At 36.9% G+C, this 19,067-nt stretch overlaps 1 protein-coding gene across 2 annotated transcripts in view; it reads right to left on the minus strand.

Moving 5' to 3' along the window:
• Nucleotides 1-19,067, minus strand: part of LRCH2 (leucine rich repeats and calponin homology domain containing 2) — a 120,686-nt gene that overhangs the window by 19,038 nt on the left and 82,581 nt on the right. For both annotated transcript variants that reach the window (XM_003262223.3, XM_003262222.3), the window contains exons 13-14: nt 17,173-17,221; nt 16,978-17,094 (exon numbers count right to left, since the gene is read on the minus strand). In XM_003262223.3, coding sequence (XP_003262271.1) covers nt 16,978-17,094; nt 17,173-17,221 — 166 coding nt within the window. The remainder of the gene's footprint in view (nt 1-16,977; nt 17,095-17,172; nt 17,222-19,067) is intronic.

Raw genomic sequence — 19,067 nt, forward strand, 5'->3', positions numbered from 1 at the left:
GCCCAATTTAGTGTCCTGCAAGCTACAAAATTCAGTTTAATCAGAGTATCAATTTTTTTGTTCCAGTGATTTTATTTATTGGGATACACAATTTTTTAAATGTGCAAATACAAAGTTTCAAAATATGCAGAAAAAGTTTGTGGCAACCCTGTATCAAGCAAATCTATTGGTGCCAATTTTCCAATAGCACGTACTCACTACATGTCCATCAAATTTTGAGAATTCTCACAATATTTCAAACTTTTTCATTATTATCATATCTGTTATGGTGATCTGTGATAGTGATCTTTGATGTTACTATTGTACTTTTTGAGGGGTGACTCAAACAACGCCCATATAAGAAAGCAAACTTAATCGATAAATGTTGCGTGTGTTCTGACTGCTCCACTAACCAGTTGTTCCCTATCTCCTATTCCCTGACACACAATAATATTGTAATTAGGCCAACTAATAATCCCACAATGGCCTCTAAGTGTTCAAGTGAAAAGAAATAGTATGTCTTTCACTTTAAATAAAAAGCTTGAAATGATTAAGCTTAGTGAGGAAGACATGTAGAAAGCAGAGATAGGGTGAAGCTAGGCCTCTTGCTCCAATTAACCAAGCTGTGAAGGCAAATAAGTGTTGAAGAAAATTAAAAGTGCTACTCATTCCAGTGAACGTACCAAAAATAAGAAAGTGAAACAGCCTTATTGCTGACATGAACAAAGTTTGAGTGATCTGGATAGAATAGCAAACCAGCCACAACATTCCCTTAAAACAAAGCCTAGTCCAGAGCAAGGCCCGCTCTTCAATCCTATGAAGTCAAGGTGAGGAAGCTGCAGAAGAAAAGCTGGAAGCTGTAGAGGTTGGTTGGTTCATAAGATTGAAGGAAAGAAGCTGACTGCGTAACATAAAAGTGCAAGGTGAAGTAGCAAGTGCTGATGTAGAAGCTGAAACAAGTTATAGAGAAGATCTAGCTAGCTAAGACAATTTATGAAGGTGACTACACTAAACAACAAATTTTCTATGTAGACAAAATAGCCTTCTATTGGAAGAATATGACATCTAGGACTGCTGTAGATAGAGAGAAGTCAATGCCTGCTTCAAAGCTTCAAAGAACAGGCTGACTCTTGTTAGGGGCTAATGCAGCTGCTGACTCTAAATTGAAGCCAATGTTCATTTAACCATTCCAAAACTCCTAGGTCCCTTAAGAATTATGCTAAATCTATTCTGCCTGTGCTTTATAAATAGACCAGCAAAGCCTGGATGACAGCACATCTGTTTATAGCATGCTTTACTGAATATGTTAAGCCCACTATCGAGCTCAGAAAAAAAGATTCCTTTCATAATATTACTGCTCATTTACAATGAGTCTAGTCAACCAAGAGTTCTGATGAAGATGTTCAAAGAGATCAATGTTTTCATGCACAACATCCATTCTGCAGTGCATGGATCAAGGAGTAATATCAACTTTCAAGTCTTACTATTTAAGTAATAACATATCATAAAGCTATTGGGGCCATAGATAGTGATTCTTCTGATGGGCCTGGGCAAAGTAAATTGAAAACCTCTGCAAATGATTCATCATTCTAGATGCCATTAACAACATTTATAATTTATGGGAGGAGGTCAAAATATCAACATTAATGAGAGTTTGGAAGAAATTCTTTCTGATCGTCATGGACGATTTTGAAGGGCTCAAGACATCAGTGGAGGAAATAACTGTAGATGTGGTGGAAACAGCAGGAGAACTAAAAGTAGAGCTTTTTCTTTTCTTTTCTTTTCTTTTCTTTTTTTGAGACAGGGTCTCACTTTGTCACCTGGCTGGAGTGCAGTGTCGTGATCTTGGCTCACTGCAGCCTTGACCTCCTGGGCTCTAACAATCCTCCGGCCTCAGCCACCCTCGACCAAATAGAGAGGACTACAGGCATGTGCCACCATGACCAGCTAATTTTTTTGTATTTTTTGTAGAGACGGGGTTTTGCCATTGGCCCGAGCTGGTCTCAAACTCCTGAGCTCAAGGGATCCACCTACCTCGGCCTCCCAAAGTGCTAGGATTACAGGCATGAGCTGCCACGCCTGGCCTAGAAGTAGAGCTTAAAGATGTGACTGAATTACTGTAATCTCATGATAAAACTTTAGGCCGGGCGCAGTGGCTCACGCTTGTAATCCCAGCACTTTGGGAGGCCGAGGCAGGTGGATCACGAGGTCAGGAGATCGAGACCATGGTGAAACCCCGTCTCTACTAAAAATACAAAAAAATTAGCCGGGCGTGGTGGTGGGTGCCTGTAGTCCCAGCTGCTCAGAGAGGCTGAGGCAGGAGAATGGAGTGAACCCGGGAGGCGGAGCTTGCAGTGAGCCGAGATTGCGCCACTGCACTCCAGCCTGGGCGACAGAGCGAGACTCCATCTCAAAAAAAAAAAAAAAAAAAAAACTTTAACAAATGAGTTGCTTTTAATGGATGTGCAAAAAAGGTGGGGATTTTTAAGGTAGAATTTACTCCTGGTGAAGAAGCTGTGAATGCTGTTGAAATGACAACAAATGATTTACAATGTGACATACTCTTATTTGATAAAGCAGTGGCAGGGTTTTAGAGGATTGACTCCAATTTTGAAAGAAGTTTTACTGTAGGTAAAATGCTATCTAACAGCATCGCATGCTACAGAGAAATCTGTTGTGAAAGGAAAGTCCATTGATGTGGCAAACTAGAAATTGCCATATTCACCCAACTTTCAGCAACCACCATCAACATCTATGCAAGACCCCCCACCAGTAAAAAGATTATGACTCGCTGAAGGCTCAGATAATTGTGAGTAATTTTTAGCAATATTTTTAATTAAGGTATATCATTTTTAATACATAATACTATTACACACTTAGTAGATTACAGAATAATGTAAACATAACTTTTATGCACTGGAAAACCAAAAAATATTCACGTGACTTGCTTTATTGATGTATATTCATGTGACTTGCTTTATTGAATAGATACTTGCTTTAATGGCGTTGTCTGGAATCAAACCCACAGTATCTCTTAAGTATGCCTGTACTGTTACACTCATTTATAAAGTTTTAAAAAACAAACTTAATTAAGGTTACATGACTTGATAAAGTCACATAGTTAATAGGTATCCAAGTAAGGACTGGAACCCAAGTGGTTTGATTCTATAAGCCCAGGCACTGTGCCATAAAATCATCTCTTGATATCTGCAAGGGATTGGTTCCAAGACCCCTACCCCCGCCTCACCCATGCCAAAATTCACAGATATTCAAGTCCCTTCCCTTATATAAAATGGCACAGTATTTGCATATAACCTACTCACATCTTCCTGTATAGTTTATATCATCTCCAGATTACTTATAATATGAATACAATGTAAATGATATCTAAACAGTTGTTACACTATATTTTTATTTGTATTATTTTTACCTTTTTTTGCCTTTTTTCCCACATATTTTCAATCATGGTTGGCTGAATGCATGTGGAACCTGCAGATACAGAGGGACAACTATACTCCCATTTCTAAACACTAATTAATAGGAATTTGCCAGAGATAAAAGGGCTAATGGGCATTCTCAGAAGAAGAAAAGCAGAAAGAACTAAGAAAGCACAGCCTGTGTAGAAAACAAAGAGCAGTTTAATGAGGCTAGTGAGGAAAGTGAATTTTAGCAGGTAATGAAATATAGAAAAGGAAAGAAGGAATGGTCCACGAAGATTTTAACAAATCCAAACTTTATCTTATTGGTAATGGGAAGCCAGTAAGAAATTTTTTAGATGATTTACAGTTTTACAGTTTTATTTAAGAGAAAACTTACAGATTTACAGTTTTATTTAAGGGCATTTTCTCACATTGTCTGATAATTATTTTTTATTGATACATAATTGTACATATTTATCAGGTACTTGTGATATTGTGATACATGCATACAATGTGTAATCATCAAATCAGGGTAATCACCTCAAAGACATTTATCATTTCTTTGTGCTGGGAACATTATCAATCTTTTCTTCTAGCTATTTTAAAATATATAATAAATTATTATTAACTATAGTCAACCCATGGTGCTACTGAACACTAGAATAAAGAAATTTAAAGCCAGAGAATTATCCAAGGGCTGAGAAAGCAGGACCATTAATCGGTTATCACAACTGCCTGGGCAAGAAAGTATGAGGGTTCCAAAAAGGGCAAGGGCAATAGAGATAGACATGAATTGCAGAAAGGATGCATATATTAGGGCTGATAACCAATTAGGTGATGGGAATGAGAAAGAAAAAGAATCAAGAAAGACTGAGGAATAGAGCTTAGACAACTGGGTAGATACCATTACAATTAACTAAAATAAAGAACAGAAAGGAACAGCAAGTTCCATGGTAGGGGATGGGGTAGATACTTAACCTGAAATATATGTAGGGCATCCAAACAATTAGAAACACAGATTTAGGGAACAGAAAAAAAGTTATAGGATGCAAATTTAGACACAGCAGAATATAAGAAACATCTAGAGTCATTAACACTCCAGAGAGCGCTTTTTAGAGTAATAAAATGAGGATCAGACCCTAAGAGCAAGCAGAAGAAAAGTTAGACAAGGACATCAAAATGATAACAGGGAAGAAAAATGAGATAGAAACCAAGACAGGAGTATCAAGAAGGAAGATGTGGTCATCATTGTCAAATGCTACATTGGATTTTGCCATTAGTAGGTGCATGTTAAAATCTAGCGAGGGGCTATTTCAATGGAGAAATGGAAGCGAACGCCAGATTGCAGTGGGTTAAGGAATGATCAGAAACTGGAGAACTAGAAATAGAAAAGTTTGGCCCTGGCCATGGTCAGGAGTTCAAGACCAGCCTAGCCAACAAAGTGAAACCCCGTCTCTACTAAAAATACAAAAATCAGCCAGGTGTGGTGGAGGGTGCCTATAATCCCAGCTACTCGGGAGGCTGAGGGAGGAGAATCGCTTGAACCCGGCAGGCAGAGGTTGCAGTGAGCTGAGATCGCGCCATTGCACTCCAGCCTGGGTGACACAGTGAGGCTCCGTCTCAAAAGAAAAAAAAAAGAAAGTTTAGCCCTAAAAGAGAGCAAAGAGATAAGGCAACAGCTAAAAGGGCAGTCAGGGATAATGGTAGTGTCAGGGCTCAGAAAATACTACCCCAAGATATGGCACCTTCAAGGTCACTCTCTGACCTTCTCCAGGCCCCCCTTTCTTCAGCCCCCCTTCCTCTCCCTAAGGCAGGTAATAGAAACTAGAATTCCCCGTCTCACAAAGCAAGCCATACAATCTAGAAAGGTCACTCTCTGACCTCTTCCCTTCTCCCTTTAAGATGCATGTGACAAGTTTCCTGCAGCATACCAAAGGAGAAGGAATGTCATAGAGAGACACAGAAAAGATTCTCAACAAACAGGCCCAGTTTGTTACCATTAGATCATACCCTTTTTTTGTTCAATCACGTGTCTCCACAACTATTCATTTCTTTCATCAGACTTAGCATGAACATACGGTTTTCCCTGGGTCTTTGGGCCTTCATTTCTGAAGGATCCTGTGTCACATAAAAACTTGATTAAATTTTTATGCTTTTCTCTTGTTAATCCATCTTTTGTTATGGGGTGTCAGCTATGATTCTTGCAATGGGTAGCGAAAAGATATTACTTTTTCTTCCCTATAACAGAGGTTTGAGCACATTTATAAAGTGAAAGGTAAAGAGGCAGGAAAGACATAGAAGAATAAGAGGATAATTGAAATGCAAAGAAATACAAGATGATATACTTAAGAACTTAGAAAATGGGAAATGTATTACTGTTACTCAACTACAATTCTAATTTAAAATACTCACTATACATGAAAACTTAGAAAGATGCTAAGTTTGCATTACTGCACATATTTAAATGTCTTGAAACTCCAAACCTAATATATACATAGATTTGAAAATACTCTCTAATTCCAAGTTTTTACTAATTCAACTCGGCTATCCCCAACTAGTATTAGTCTGAATTCTGAATTACTGAAGTTTTATTACATCTAAATTCAAATGTTACAATAAAGGCCTAGTTTAAAAACCAGAAAAACAGACAGGTCAGTCCATCTCAGAAGCTTTTATATACATATACATATACATATACATATACATATACATATACATATACATATACATTTTTTGAGGCTAGTCAAGTGAAGCAGCGGGAGTGGAAAATAAACAAAGAAATGTGTAATTGTGAGCAATTCGTTGTAAACACCACTGAATCGGACTAGCCTCAGAAGCTTATATGAATTTCAAAAGAGAGACAATAACTTGTGCATAAACTCTGACTCAGAATAAATCAGGTTATTTTACAATCCCAGTGGCTTCTTTATTCCCATATAAAACTAACAATGATCATAGAAAATGTGTCAAAATATTTTCCAGGGGGTTAACCTTTAAATAAAAATAGTGTACTATATTTATGAAATCAATATGTATTTTATGAGTTATTATGCTTTATCACAATAGTAATGAGATACATTTGAAGACATATATGCCACTTAAATAAATCAAATAATATTTAAAACTAACTGGCTAGAGATACTCTAATACTTTTTAACTGTTTTGTCTAGAAATCAATTATTAAATGCATTTAGAAATTCACTTGTGGCCAGGCACGGTGGCTCACACCTGTAATCTCAACACTTTGGGAGGCCCGGGCAGGTAGATCACGAGGTCAGGAGTTTGATACCAGCCTAAACAATATGGTGAAACACCGTCTCTACTAAAAATACAAAAATTAGCCAGCTACCCACAGTAGCCAGCGGTACAAGGAGAGAAAGCCTGTACACTTGGGGGAGGGAGAGCACAGGGACTGGGGGACTTTACATTGAACTTAGTGCTGCCCTGCCACAGAGGGGAACAAAGCTGTGCTGCACTCAACAAGCACCCAGGCATGGAGGGAGCATTTGGATCAGCCCTAGCCAGATGGGAATCGCTCATGCCAGCAGCTGGAACTTAAGTTTCTCAGTAACCTCACCAATCGCAGGCCAAAGTAATCTGGGGTTCTAGGTAAACTTGAAAGGCAGTCTAGGGCACAAGGATTGCAATTTCTAGGCAACTCCTAGTGCTGTGCTAAGCTTAGAGCCAGTGTACTAGGGGGGCATGTGACTTAGGGAGACACCAGCAGGGGTGGCTAAGGGAGTGCTTGCACCACTCCTCCCCCAACCCCAGGCAGCGCAGCTCGCAGCAATGAGAAAGAGACCCTTTCCTTTCACTTGAGGACAGGACAGGGAAGACTGAGGAGGACTTTGTCTTACCTCTTGGATACCAGCTCAGCCGCAGTAGGATGGGGCACTGGCCAGAGTTGTGAGACCCCCATTCCAGGCCCTAGCTCCTGGATGACATTACTAGACATACCCTGGGGAAAAAGGGAACCCACTGCCTTGAAGGGAAGGACCCAGTTCTGCCAGGAGTCATCACCAGCTGACGAAAGAGCCCTTGGGCCCTGAATAACCAGCAGCAATACCCAGGTAGTATGCTGTGGGCCTTGGGAGAGACTGAGATGTGCTGGCGTCAGGTAAGACTTAGCACAAAACCAGCTGTGGTGGCTACATGGAGAGACTCCTGTTTGAGAAAGGCAGAGGGAAAAATAAAGGGGAATTTGGCACCTTAGGAACCCACTCAGACACAGTGAGGTAAGCAACAAGCAGTCTCTTGGAGTTCAGGAATCTAGGCCTCAGCTCTTGGGCAGCATTTCTGGCCTTGCCCCAAGCCAGAATTCAGGGTGAGTCCCAGGCCTGGCAGCATTCACCACAAGCTGATTGAAGAGCCCTTGGGCTTTAACAGAACATGAGCAGCAGCCTAGCAGAACTCCCCATGGGCCAGTGGTGGTGGTGGCCACTGAGAGAGGTTCCTCTACCTGTGGAAAGGGGAAAGAAGAGTGGGAAGGACTTTGTATTGTGGTTTGAGTGCCATCTTGGCTGCAGTAGAATAAAACATCAATAATAACATTAAATGTAAATGAACTAAACTATTAAAATAAAAAGACATAGAATGGCTGAATAGATGAAAAAATAAGACGCAATGACCTGCTACCTACAAGAAACACACTTGAGGCCAGGTGTGGTAGCTCATGCCTGTAATTCCAGCACTTTGGGAGGCTGAGAGGGGCGGATCACGAGGTCAGGAGATTGAGACCATCCTGGCTAACACAGTGAAATCCCATCTCAACTAAAAATACAAAAAAAAAAAAAAAAAAAAATTAGCCAGGCGTAGTGGCGGGTGCATGTACTCCCAGCTACTCTGGAGGCTGAGGCAGGAGAATGGCGCAAACCCAGGCGGGCAGAGCTTGCAGTGAGCCGAGATGGCACCACTGGGAGACAGAGCGAGACTCCGTCTCAAAAAAAAAAAAAGAAAAAAGAAAAAAAAAAAAAGGAAAGCTTATTTTGCCAAGGTTGACGATAGTGCATGTGACACAGCCTCAGGCAGTCCTGATGACCTGTGCCCAAGGTGGTCAGAGCACAGCTTGGTTTTATACATTTTAGGGAGACACAAGACATCAATCAACATATGTAAGACAAACATTATTTCAGTCCAGAGAGGCAGGAAAACTGGAAGAGGCTAGGGGACTTCCAGGTCATAGGTAGAAAAGAGACAAATGGCTGCATTCTCTTAAGTTTCTGATTAGCCTCTCCAAAGGAGGCAATCAGATATGCATTTATCTCAGTGAGCAGAGTGGTGACTTTGAATAGAATTGGAGGCAGGTTTCCCCTAAGCAGTTCCCAGCTTGACCTTTCCCTTTAGCTTAGCAATGTTGGGGTGAGGCCGAGGGGGGTGGATTACTTGAGGTCAGGAGTTCAAGACCAGCCTGGCCAACATGGTGAAACCCCATCTGTACTAAAAATACAAAAAATAAAAAATTAGCTGGGCATAGTGGCACATGCCTGTAGTCCTAGCTACTCAGGAGGCTAAGGCAGGAAAATTGCTTGAACTCAAGAGGCAGAGGCTGCAGTGAGCCGAGATCATGCCATTTCACTCCAGCCCGGGTGACAGAGGAAGACTCCACCAAAAAAAAAAAAAAAAAGAAAAAGAAAAAAGAAAAAAAAGAAACACACTTCACTTACAAAGATACACATAGACTGAGAATAAAGGGATGAAGAAAGATATTCCATGCCAATGGAAACCAAAAAAGAGCAGGTGTAGCTATACTTATATCAGACAAAATAGATTTCAAGATAAAAATGAACAAGAGACAAAGAAGGTCATTATATAATGAAAAAGGGGTAAACTTAGTCAGAGGATATAGTGATTGTAAGTATATATGCACCCAATACTGGAGCACTCAGATATATAAAGCAAATATTATTGGAGCTCAAGAGAGAGATAGACCTCAATACAGTAATAGCTGGAGACTTCAACACCCCACTTTCAGCACTGGACAGATCTCCCAGACAGAAAATCATCAAAGAACAATTGGACTTAATCTGCACTATAGACCAAATGGACCCAACAGATAGATATTTACTGAACATTTCATCCAGTGGCTACAGAATATATGTTCTTCTCCTCAGCACATGGATCATTCTCAAGGATAGACCATATGTTAGGTCACAAAATAAGTCTTAAAACATTCAAACAACAAAGAAGTTGCTGAGATAACATCAAGCAACTTTTCTGACCACAATGAAATAAAACTAGAAATCAATAAGAAGAATAATTTTGAAAACTATACAAACAAATGGAAATTAAACAATATGCCCGTGAATGACCAGTGGGTCAATGAAGAAATTAAGAAGGAAATTGAAAAATTTCTTGAAACAAATGATAATACAAATACAACATAGCAAAACCTATGGTATACAGCAAAAACAGTATTAACAGGAAAATTTCCAGCTATAATTGCTTACATCAAAAGAGAAGAAAAACCTCAAACAAATAACATAATGATTCATCTTAAAGAACCAGAAAAGGAAGAGCAAACCAAATCCAAAGTTAGTATAAGAAAAGAAACAGCCCAGGTGTCATGGCTCACACCTGTAATCCCAACACTTTGGGAGCGTGAGGTGGGCAAATTGCTTGAGCCAAGGAGCTCAAGACCAGCCTGGGCAACACGACAAAACCCCATCTCTACAAAAAATACAAAAATTAGCTGGGTGTGGTGGTGCCTGTAGTCCCAGCTACTTGGAAGGCTGAAAGGTGAAAGGATGGCCTGACCCTGGGAGGTCAAGGCTGCAGTGAGCCATGACACCACTGCACCTCAGCCTGGGAGAAAGAGTGAGACTCTGGTTTAAACAAACAAACAAACAAAAACAAAAGAAATAATAAAGATCAGAGCAGAAATAAATAAATTTGAAATGAAGAAAACAAAATGCAAAAGATCAATGAAACAAAAATATGGTTTATTGAGAAGATAAAATTGACAAACCTTTAGTCAGATTAAGACAAAAAGGGGAGAAGACCCAAATAAAATCAGAGATGAAAAAGGAGACATTACAACTGATACATAGAAATTCAAAGGGCCACTACTGGCTATTATGAACAACTATGTGCCGATAAATTGGAAAATCTAGAGGAGATGGACAAATTCCTAGACACGTAAAACCTACCAAATTGGATCATGAAGAAATCCAAAATGTGAACAGGCCAATAACAAGTAATGAGATTAAATCTGTAATAAATAGTCTCCCAGTAAAGAAACGCCTGGGACCTGATGGCTTCAACGCCTGGGACCTGATGGCTTCACTGCTGAATTCTACCAAAAACTTAAAGAAAACCTAATACCAATCCTACTCAAAGTATTAAAAAAATTGAAGAGGAGGGAATACCAGCAAACTGATTCTACAAGGCCAGTATTAGCCTAATACTAAAACCAGACAAAGACACATCCAAAATAGAAAACTACAGGCCAAAATCTTTGATAAATATGGATGCAAAAATCTTCAACAAAATACTAGCAAACCAAATTCAACAATATATTTAAAAGGTCATTCATCATGACCAAGTGGGATTTATTCCAGGGATGCATGCATGGTTCAACATATGCAAATCAATTGTTGTGATACATCATATCAACGGAATAAAGGACAAAAATCATATGACCGTTCCAGTTGATGCCGGACAAGCATTTGCTAAAATTCAATATTCCTTCATGATAAAAACCCTCTGATATGGTTTGCTTGTGTCCCCACCAAAACCTCATCTTGAATTGTAACTCACACGATTCACAAGTGTCATGGGAGATACCAGTGGGAGGTAACTAAATCATGGGGGCGGGTTTTTCCCATGTTGTTCTCATGATAGTGAGTAAGTCTCATGAGACCTGATGATTTTAAAAAGGGGAGTTTCCCTGCACAAGCTCTCTTCTCTTGTCTGCCACCACGTAAGATGTGCCTTTCACCTTCCACCATGATTGTGAGGCCTCCTCAGCCATTTGGAACTGTCAGTCCAATAAACCGCTTTCTTTTGTAAATTGACCAGTCTCAGGTATGTCTTTATCAGCAGCATAAAAATAGACTAATATACTCTCAAAAAATGGGGTATAGAAGAAATATATCTCAACATAATAAAAGCCAAAACTCATAGCCTTTCCCCTAAGATCTAAAAGATGACAGGGATTCACATTGTCACCACTGTTATTCAACACAATACTAGAAGTCCCACCTAGAGCAATCAGACAAGAGAAAGAAATAAAGGGCATCCAAATTGGAAAAGAAGAAGTCAAATTATCCTTGTCTGCAGATGATACAATCTTGTACTTGGAAAAACCTAGACTCCACCAAAAAAAAAAAAAAATAGAACTGATAAATTCTGTAAAGTTGCAGGATACAAAATCAACATACAAAAGTCAGTAGCATTTCTATATGCCAACAGTGAACAATCTAAAAAAGAAATTTAAAAAATAATCCCATTTACAATACTCACAAACAAAATTAAATACCTAAGAATTAACCAAAGAAGTAAAAGATCTCTACAATGAAAACTATAAAATACTGCTGGAAGAAATTGAAGAGGACACACAAATATGGAAAGATATTCCACATTCATGGATTGGAAGAAACAATATTGTTAGAATGTCCATACTACTCAGAGCAATCTATAGATTCAATGCAATCCCTATCAAAATACCAATGGCATTCATCACAGAAATAGAAAAATCAAGCCTAAGATTTAGATGAAACCACAAAAGACCAAGAATGGCCAAAGCTATTCTGGGAATAAGGAACAAAACTGGAGGAATCACATTACATGACTTCAAATTATACTACAGACCTATGGTAACCAAAATATCATGGTACTTGCATAAAACAGACACACAGACCAATGGAACAGAACAGAGAACCCAGAAACAACTCCACACACCTACAGTGAACTCAATTTCAACAAAGCTGCCAAGAACATACACTGGGGAAAAGACAGTCTCTTCAGTAAATGATGCTGGGAAAACTGGATATCCATATGCAGAAGAATGAAACTAGGCCCCTATGTCTTGCTGTATACAAAAATCAAATCAAAATGGATTAAGGACTTAAATCTAAGACTTCAATCTATAAAACTGCTATAAGAAAACATGGAGGAAAATCTCCAGGACACAGGTCTGGGCAAAAATTTCCTGAGCTACCCCATAAGCGCAGGCAACCAAAGCAAACATGGAGAAATGGGATCACATCAAGTTAAAAAGCTTCTGCACAGCAAAGGAAACAAGAAAGTGAAGAGACAACCCACAGAATAGGAGGAAATAGCTGCAAACTACCCATATGACAAGGAATTAATAACCAGAATTTAAGGAGCTCAAACAACTCTTTAGGAAAGTATCTAATAATTAGATTAAAACATGGGCAAAAGATGTGAATAGACATTTCTGAAAAGAAGACATACAGATGGCAAACTGGCATACGAAAAGGTGCTCAACATCATTGATCATCACAGAAATGCAAATCAAAACTACAATGATATATCATCTTACCCCAGTTAAAGTGGCTTATATCCAAAAGACAGGCAATAACATACTGGTGAGGATGTGGAGAAAAGGGAACCCTCGTACACTGTTGGTGGGAATGTAAATTAGTATAATCAATATGGAGAACAGTTTGGAGGCTCCTCAAAAAACTAAAAATACAGCTACCATACAATCCAGCAATCCTACTGCTGGGTATATACTCCAAAGAAAGGAAATCAGTATATCAAAGAGATATCTGCACTTCCATATTTATTGCAAAACTATTCACAATAGCCAAGATTTGGAAGCAACCTAAGTGTCTGTCCATCAATAGAAGAACAGATAAAGAAAATGTGGTACACATACACAATGGAGTACTATTCAGCCATAAAGAAGGAGAGTCTGTCATTTGCAACGTGGATTGAAATGCACGTCACTGTGGTAAGTGAAATAAGCCAGGCACAGAAAGACAAACACCATATGTTCTCACTTACTTGTAGGATGTAAAAATCAAAACAATTGAACTCATAAAGATAGAGAGTAGAAGGATGGTTACCAGAGGCTAGGGAAGGGTAGTGGGGGAGTAGAGGGTAGGTGAAGATGGATAATGGGCATAAAAAATAGAATAAATAAGACCTAGTATTTGATAGCGCAATGGGGTGACTACAGTCAATAATAATTTAATTGTACATCTCAAAGTAACTAAAAGAGTATAATTTGATCATAACACAAATGATAAATGTCTGAAGGAATAGATACCCCATTCCCCATGATGTGATTATTGCACATTGTATGCCTTTCAAAATATCTCATGTATCCCATAAATATATATACCTAATATGAACCCAAAAAATTAAAAATTTAAAATAAAAAAAGATGTTTAATAAAATACTTCCTGGCATCATGAATTTCACTGAAATACAGTGATTTTATTTTGGCTATAAGAACACTAAATTTTATATACTAGAATAATAATCTATACAATGGTGGCCTGGGAATCTAAAAGAGTCGATGTAACTTTCCTACCATGATTTACTTGCTAACTTAACCTGACCCAATTTGTCTTCTTGTTCACACAATCTAGCCAATATGTTGAAACAGTTTTACCTAGTTTCAGGGACTTACCTGAAGAAAATACTATCCAAAATTAGCCTTCAAAACTAAGAAGAAATAGAGTTGGATTTCACACACACACACACACACACACACACACACACACTTTCAATAAATACACTGAATAACCACGACAAATAATTTACCATGGGACAGAAACAAAGAAATCCTGTGCCTCAGTCATTTATATGTATTAAGATAAAGTTGCATAAAAGTTCTGTACATTTCGTCACAAAGCAAAACCTAAAAGAGCCACCACTGAACAAGCTCAGTGATAATCTGATATAAACCTCGAGTGTAGTGTATTTTACTGTTTAATGAACTATAAATACAGATTAGCTTTAATAATACAACCTACCAATAGCCCTTTCAATTATCGGGAGATAGGTGATTAAGAGAAATTTCCTTTTTGGAAGAAAGTCACTTCATAGAAGCTGCTGATGTTTTAGTCATGAAAATACTGACAATTCTGAATAATAGTGTTGATTTAGTTTAGGAAACTGTATGTCAGTTTTATGTTTTCTTGACATCTTAGGGAAAAAAAAAAAAACTAGTGACATACTCATTTTACTATGTCCTAATACTGACATCTTCTGACAATTTAGGAGAACTACACATCTCCTTAAAACATTTCCCAGTGACTGAAGCTTATCTTTGCACCTAATTTATTAAGAAAAAAATTAACATTGGTTTAATGATGATTATGTAATGAGCACTTCAAATATTATATCATTTGATCTCTTTTAATAACTTTATAACATAACTAATATTATAGAAGATGTTTATTTTATAAAAAAATACCAATAAATGATGCCATGAAACCAAAGAATTATGTTTTTAAAATGCTGTTTTTAAAATGCACATTTTTAAAATGTGGCCCCTATTAAGACATCTTGAGAACTCCACTTAAGTTACTGTAAAATGTTTTTTAAACACTAAAATTGGGCCAAAAATGGCAGTAATCTCAGCACTTTGGGGGGGCCTAGGTGGGAGGATCTCTTGAAGCCAGGAATTTGAGACCAGCCTGGGCAACATAGTAAGACCTCACCTCTACAAAAAATTTTAAAATTTGTAGGTCACTGTGGGACATGCCTGTAGTTCTAGCTACTGGGGAGGCTGAAGCAAGAGGATCACGTGAGCCCAGAGGATGGCCTGAGCCCAGGCATTTGAGGCTGCTGTGTGCTATGATCATGCTATTGCACTGCAGTCTGGGCAATAGAGACTCTATCTTAAAAAAAAAAAAAAATTAAAAACCAGTAAAACTGTGTTTGTTTGAAAGTGTTTGCTGATTTGATATTAGGCTAAACACAGTAGATAAAGAGGCAGCCTAGCATAGGCTTTGGGTTCAAATCTCAACTCTGCCACTTATTACTAAGTGACCTGAAGAATACTACTTTGCATCTCTGTGCCCTAATTTCATCATCTGTAAAATAGAAATAATCATAATTGTACTTACCTCATAAGGTTGTTACGAGGATTAAATGAGTTGATCTTTGTGAAGTCTTAGGACAGTGCCTGGCACTTAATAAGTGCTATGTAAGTTTTTTGACAAATAGTCAGAATTGGTATTGTTACTATGATAAAGGAGAACTGGTTTTGTTATACTACAATATTGGTAGTATACTAAGAATTTGTATTGTTATACTACAATAAAGGAGAGCAAATAAATATCAAATTTCTTTTATTATATGAAATACTACTAAAATTTCCCCCATATCACCAGTCATTCACTAAGTTTTATCTACAAGCAAATTTTATTCAGTGCTTTGCTCAAGGTCCAATGAACTAAAAAGGGAAACTTTAAAATAATGCTGGAATGTAAACACAATTACAGATGTATAAAGGGTTAGGATAAATAAACGTTCACTATTATTGACCAGGGTTCTACTTAGAATGTCTTTCCCTTTTTCCTCATGTGTTTTGTTTCTTTGTTATCTCTCATATTGACCAGGAAATGTAAGACTCATGAAAAGGACTCAGTATTTATTTGTTGAAGGCTTAAATTTACCACAGATCCACTAAGACATATAACAGTTTTGTTTTAGTCATATGATACTATCTCCAAATGTATGTTACACACCCATATATAGAAACAAACAAATGTGCATACAGACCTATTTCTACCAGAGAAAAACAGAGAATATAATCCTATTTATTAGTGATATAAACTTGAACTTACCTACAATGTAGACTAGTACTATGTTTTTAGATAAAATTACTATTATCATCTAATAATAATTAGGCTTTGGGAAACATAAAACGTGTACAAAGACAACAAAATTTGCTATTCATGGAGCAGAAGCTTGTTTGTACTATTCATTTGAGTCAAATTCCAGTAATGAATTCTGGCTAGTATTGAATATTATTCCGAATTCTAACGATTGGCTTCTACAAATACAGCAGACCCCAATCACAAATAGACAATAATACAATATTTACAAATGTGTACACAGTAAAATTTCATTAAAACCCTGCTAACTAGAAATGTGGGATAATTTGGATGATCTGAGCTTTTCTTTTAGCTAAGATAAAAGATCCTCAAGCAATCTACTAAGGTAACAAGAAGAAAAAAATGGAAAAATCTGCCCTCAAGCATTTTCAGAACTACATAAACAGCACTTATTTACATAGGAAAAGTTAAATGCTAATTGTGAATATGTGTCAAATATTTATTGAAACAAATCCAATGAAAGACTTTTCCTGGACAATTCTTTTAAATCATACTACATATTGCTACAACTAGCAGTGCAGCAAACATTCGTCTATCTTGTAAGTATTTGGTAAATCATAATTTATATTTATCTACTCAATTATTCTCAATTACTGAAACCTTATGGATATAATTAGATCGTATTATCCCATACATGTGAGAAATCAAAATACAAATACATTTAACTAGAGAGTTACAGTCTACCTTATTAACTCAAAACAAAACTGACAAAATAAAAACTAATAATTACAAAGTAAATTTAAAAACTTAATATAGAGTACCTTGAAATATTCTTTTCTAATCTGTTTGCTCCGCCTCCTTTCTTCACTCTGCCAGATTATAGGGTGAGATTCTGGCCACGGTTGTTCATCTATTTGATCCTTCTGATTTTCTAAGGGCTATAATGAGACAATTTCTTTTAACTAAATAAAAGAGAACAAAATGATAGATATAATAGTAATTTAATTTCTTCTTACCTGCCAGGTGAGGGGTGATAATGGTGAATTAACTTCATCTGCTGAGACACTAAAAAATTAAAGATGCCTTAATACGTTAAAATATTTAGAATAAATCCTTAAATATATATTATGAACCTTATTATGTTATCTTTTTAAAAACATTGTAAAGAATTTACCCATGTCTACACTTTGGCCTAACAACATAAAACTTAAAGTTGACAGGAATATATTTAAGTTTCTAAAACCTGGTGCTCTACAGGAAATATCAAAATGGGTTTATTCTATGTAGGCCCTATGCATAGGTCTACTCTAAGGAATTCCCAGAAGCTAAAATAAGTGAAATATCTAAAGATATATTGTCAAAGGACAGACAGGATATTTATTATATTAAAATAACTAAAAAAACTAAAAAAAACTAATAATTTCCTTTGTCTAAATGCCAAAGAGCTGAAGCGAGTAGTTATTTTTGCCTACTGAATTACTGATTATGAGATGCAACCTGTTGATTCTACCAAAACAGGGGCTATGAAGGAAATTATTTTCATCTAATTTTTTGTTGTTGAGATAAGGCAGACTATGCATACTGTTGTTAGATGGCAATTTTGAACAAGGAGTTCCTGTGTAAAAAATATATAAACAAAATGTCCACCGAAGTTGCTATAACTTAACACTATTGTGGAACTTCTGTATAGTGCAATAACGAAAAGAAAATAAAAATTGGATATAAAGAATCCAATTTTTGAAATTTATAGAACACATGATTATCCAAGAGAAAAAGACAAAAAAATCTATTATTACAAGAGGTAAGGTTACCAGTTAAAGAAAAACATACAAAAGTTAATAGCTTTCCTACATATCAACTATAATGAGTTAAAAGATATATTAGAAAAAATGCTATTCATAAAAGGAAAGTATAAAATATCTAGGAAGAAACTTAACTATACTTGTACAAGACCCACATGAAAAAACTACAAATGTCTAGTAACAGACTTGAATAACCGAAAGGTTCTTGGATATATAAGTATTACAGGTATAACTTCTCTTTCAACTTAATTAATAACCGAAATGAACTGTAATAATAATTTTTTTTAACTCAAAAAGTATTTTTTGGTTTGTTTTAAACATTTGACAAAGGAGTTCCAAAGTTAATTTGGAAGAATGGATGATCACGAAGAAAAAATTTATATAATAAAGGGGACTTCTCAACCCTCCCTTTCTACTAGCTCCAGAATCTACAGATTTTTCAATGGAAGAGGAGTACAGGACCACAAGTACAATAACTTCTGAAAAAAATGACATTTAAGATCATTGTGAAAGTAATATCTTATATAACAAGTAGTAGAGAGACACCTGATTGATCACTTGTAAAATATACACTGAAAGAAAGAATAAAAAAGGGGGAGGAGACACAGTGAGAAAAAGGTGGAGGAGGAAGAAAACTAGATTCCTTACCTCATACCAAATGTCAAAATGAAAAATTAAAAGATTTAAATATAAAGAAGAAATCACAAAGTATCAGAAAAATACAGGCAGTAATTTTTTAAATATTGGAATAGAGAGAGCCTATGGGAGAAACAATCAAAATTAAATACTAACAAATTTGAACACATAAAATGTAAAAACTAGACTTTGCTCGTGGCCAAGACTAACAGTGACCAGATTTATATCCTGACTGAAAAAACTAAAAGAATGGGCAAAATATTTAAAATTATGCCTTCTATGACATTGAATATTAGGCAAAAAATGACATTATCCTTTAGAGATGAGTAAGAAGGGGAATCCCATAACTGAGCCAAGTTGCCGCATGGAAAGAGTTTCCAGTCCACATCCCAGGAGAAAAAAACTAAGGCAGAGTCTAGCAGGCCCAGAATTCAAGAGACAGAGCTGGAGCCAGGGAGAAAAGGGCAGAGTGA

Source organism: Nomascus leucogenys, chromosome X, assembly GCF_006542625.1.
Source record: "Nomascus leucogenys isolate Asia chromosome X, Asia_NLE_v1, whole genome shotgun sequence".
In the NCBI taxonomy this organism is placed as follows: Eukaryota; Metazoa; Chordata; class Mammalia; order Primates; family Hylobatidae; genus Nomascus; species Nomascus leucogenys.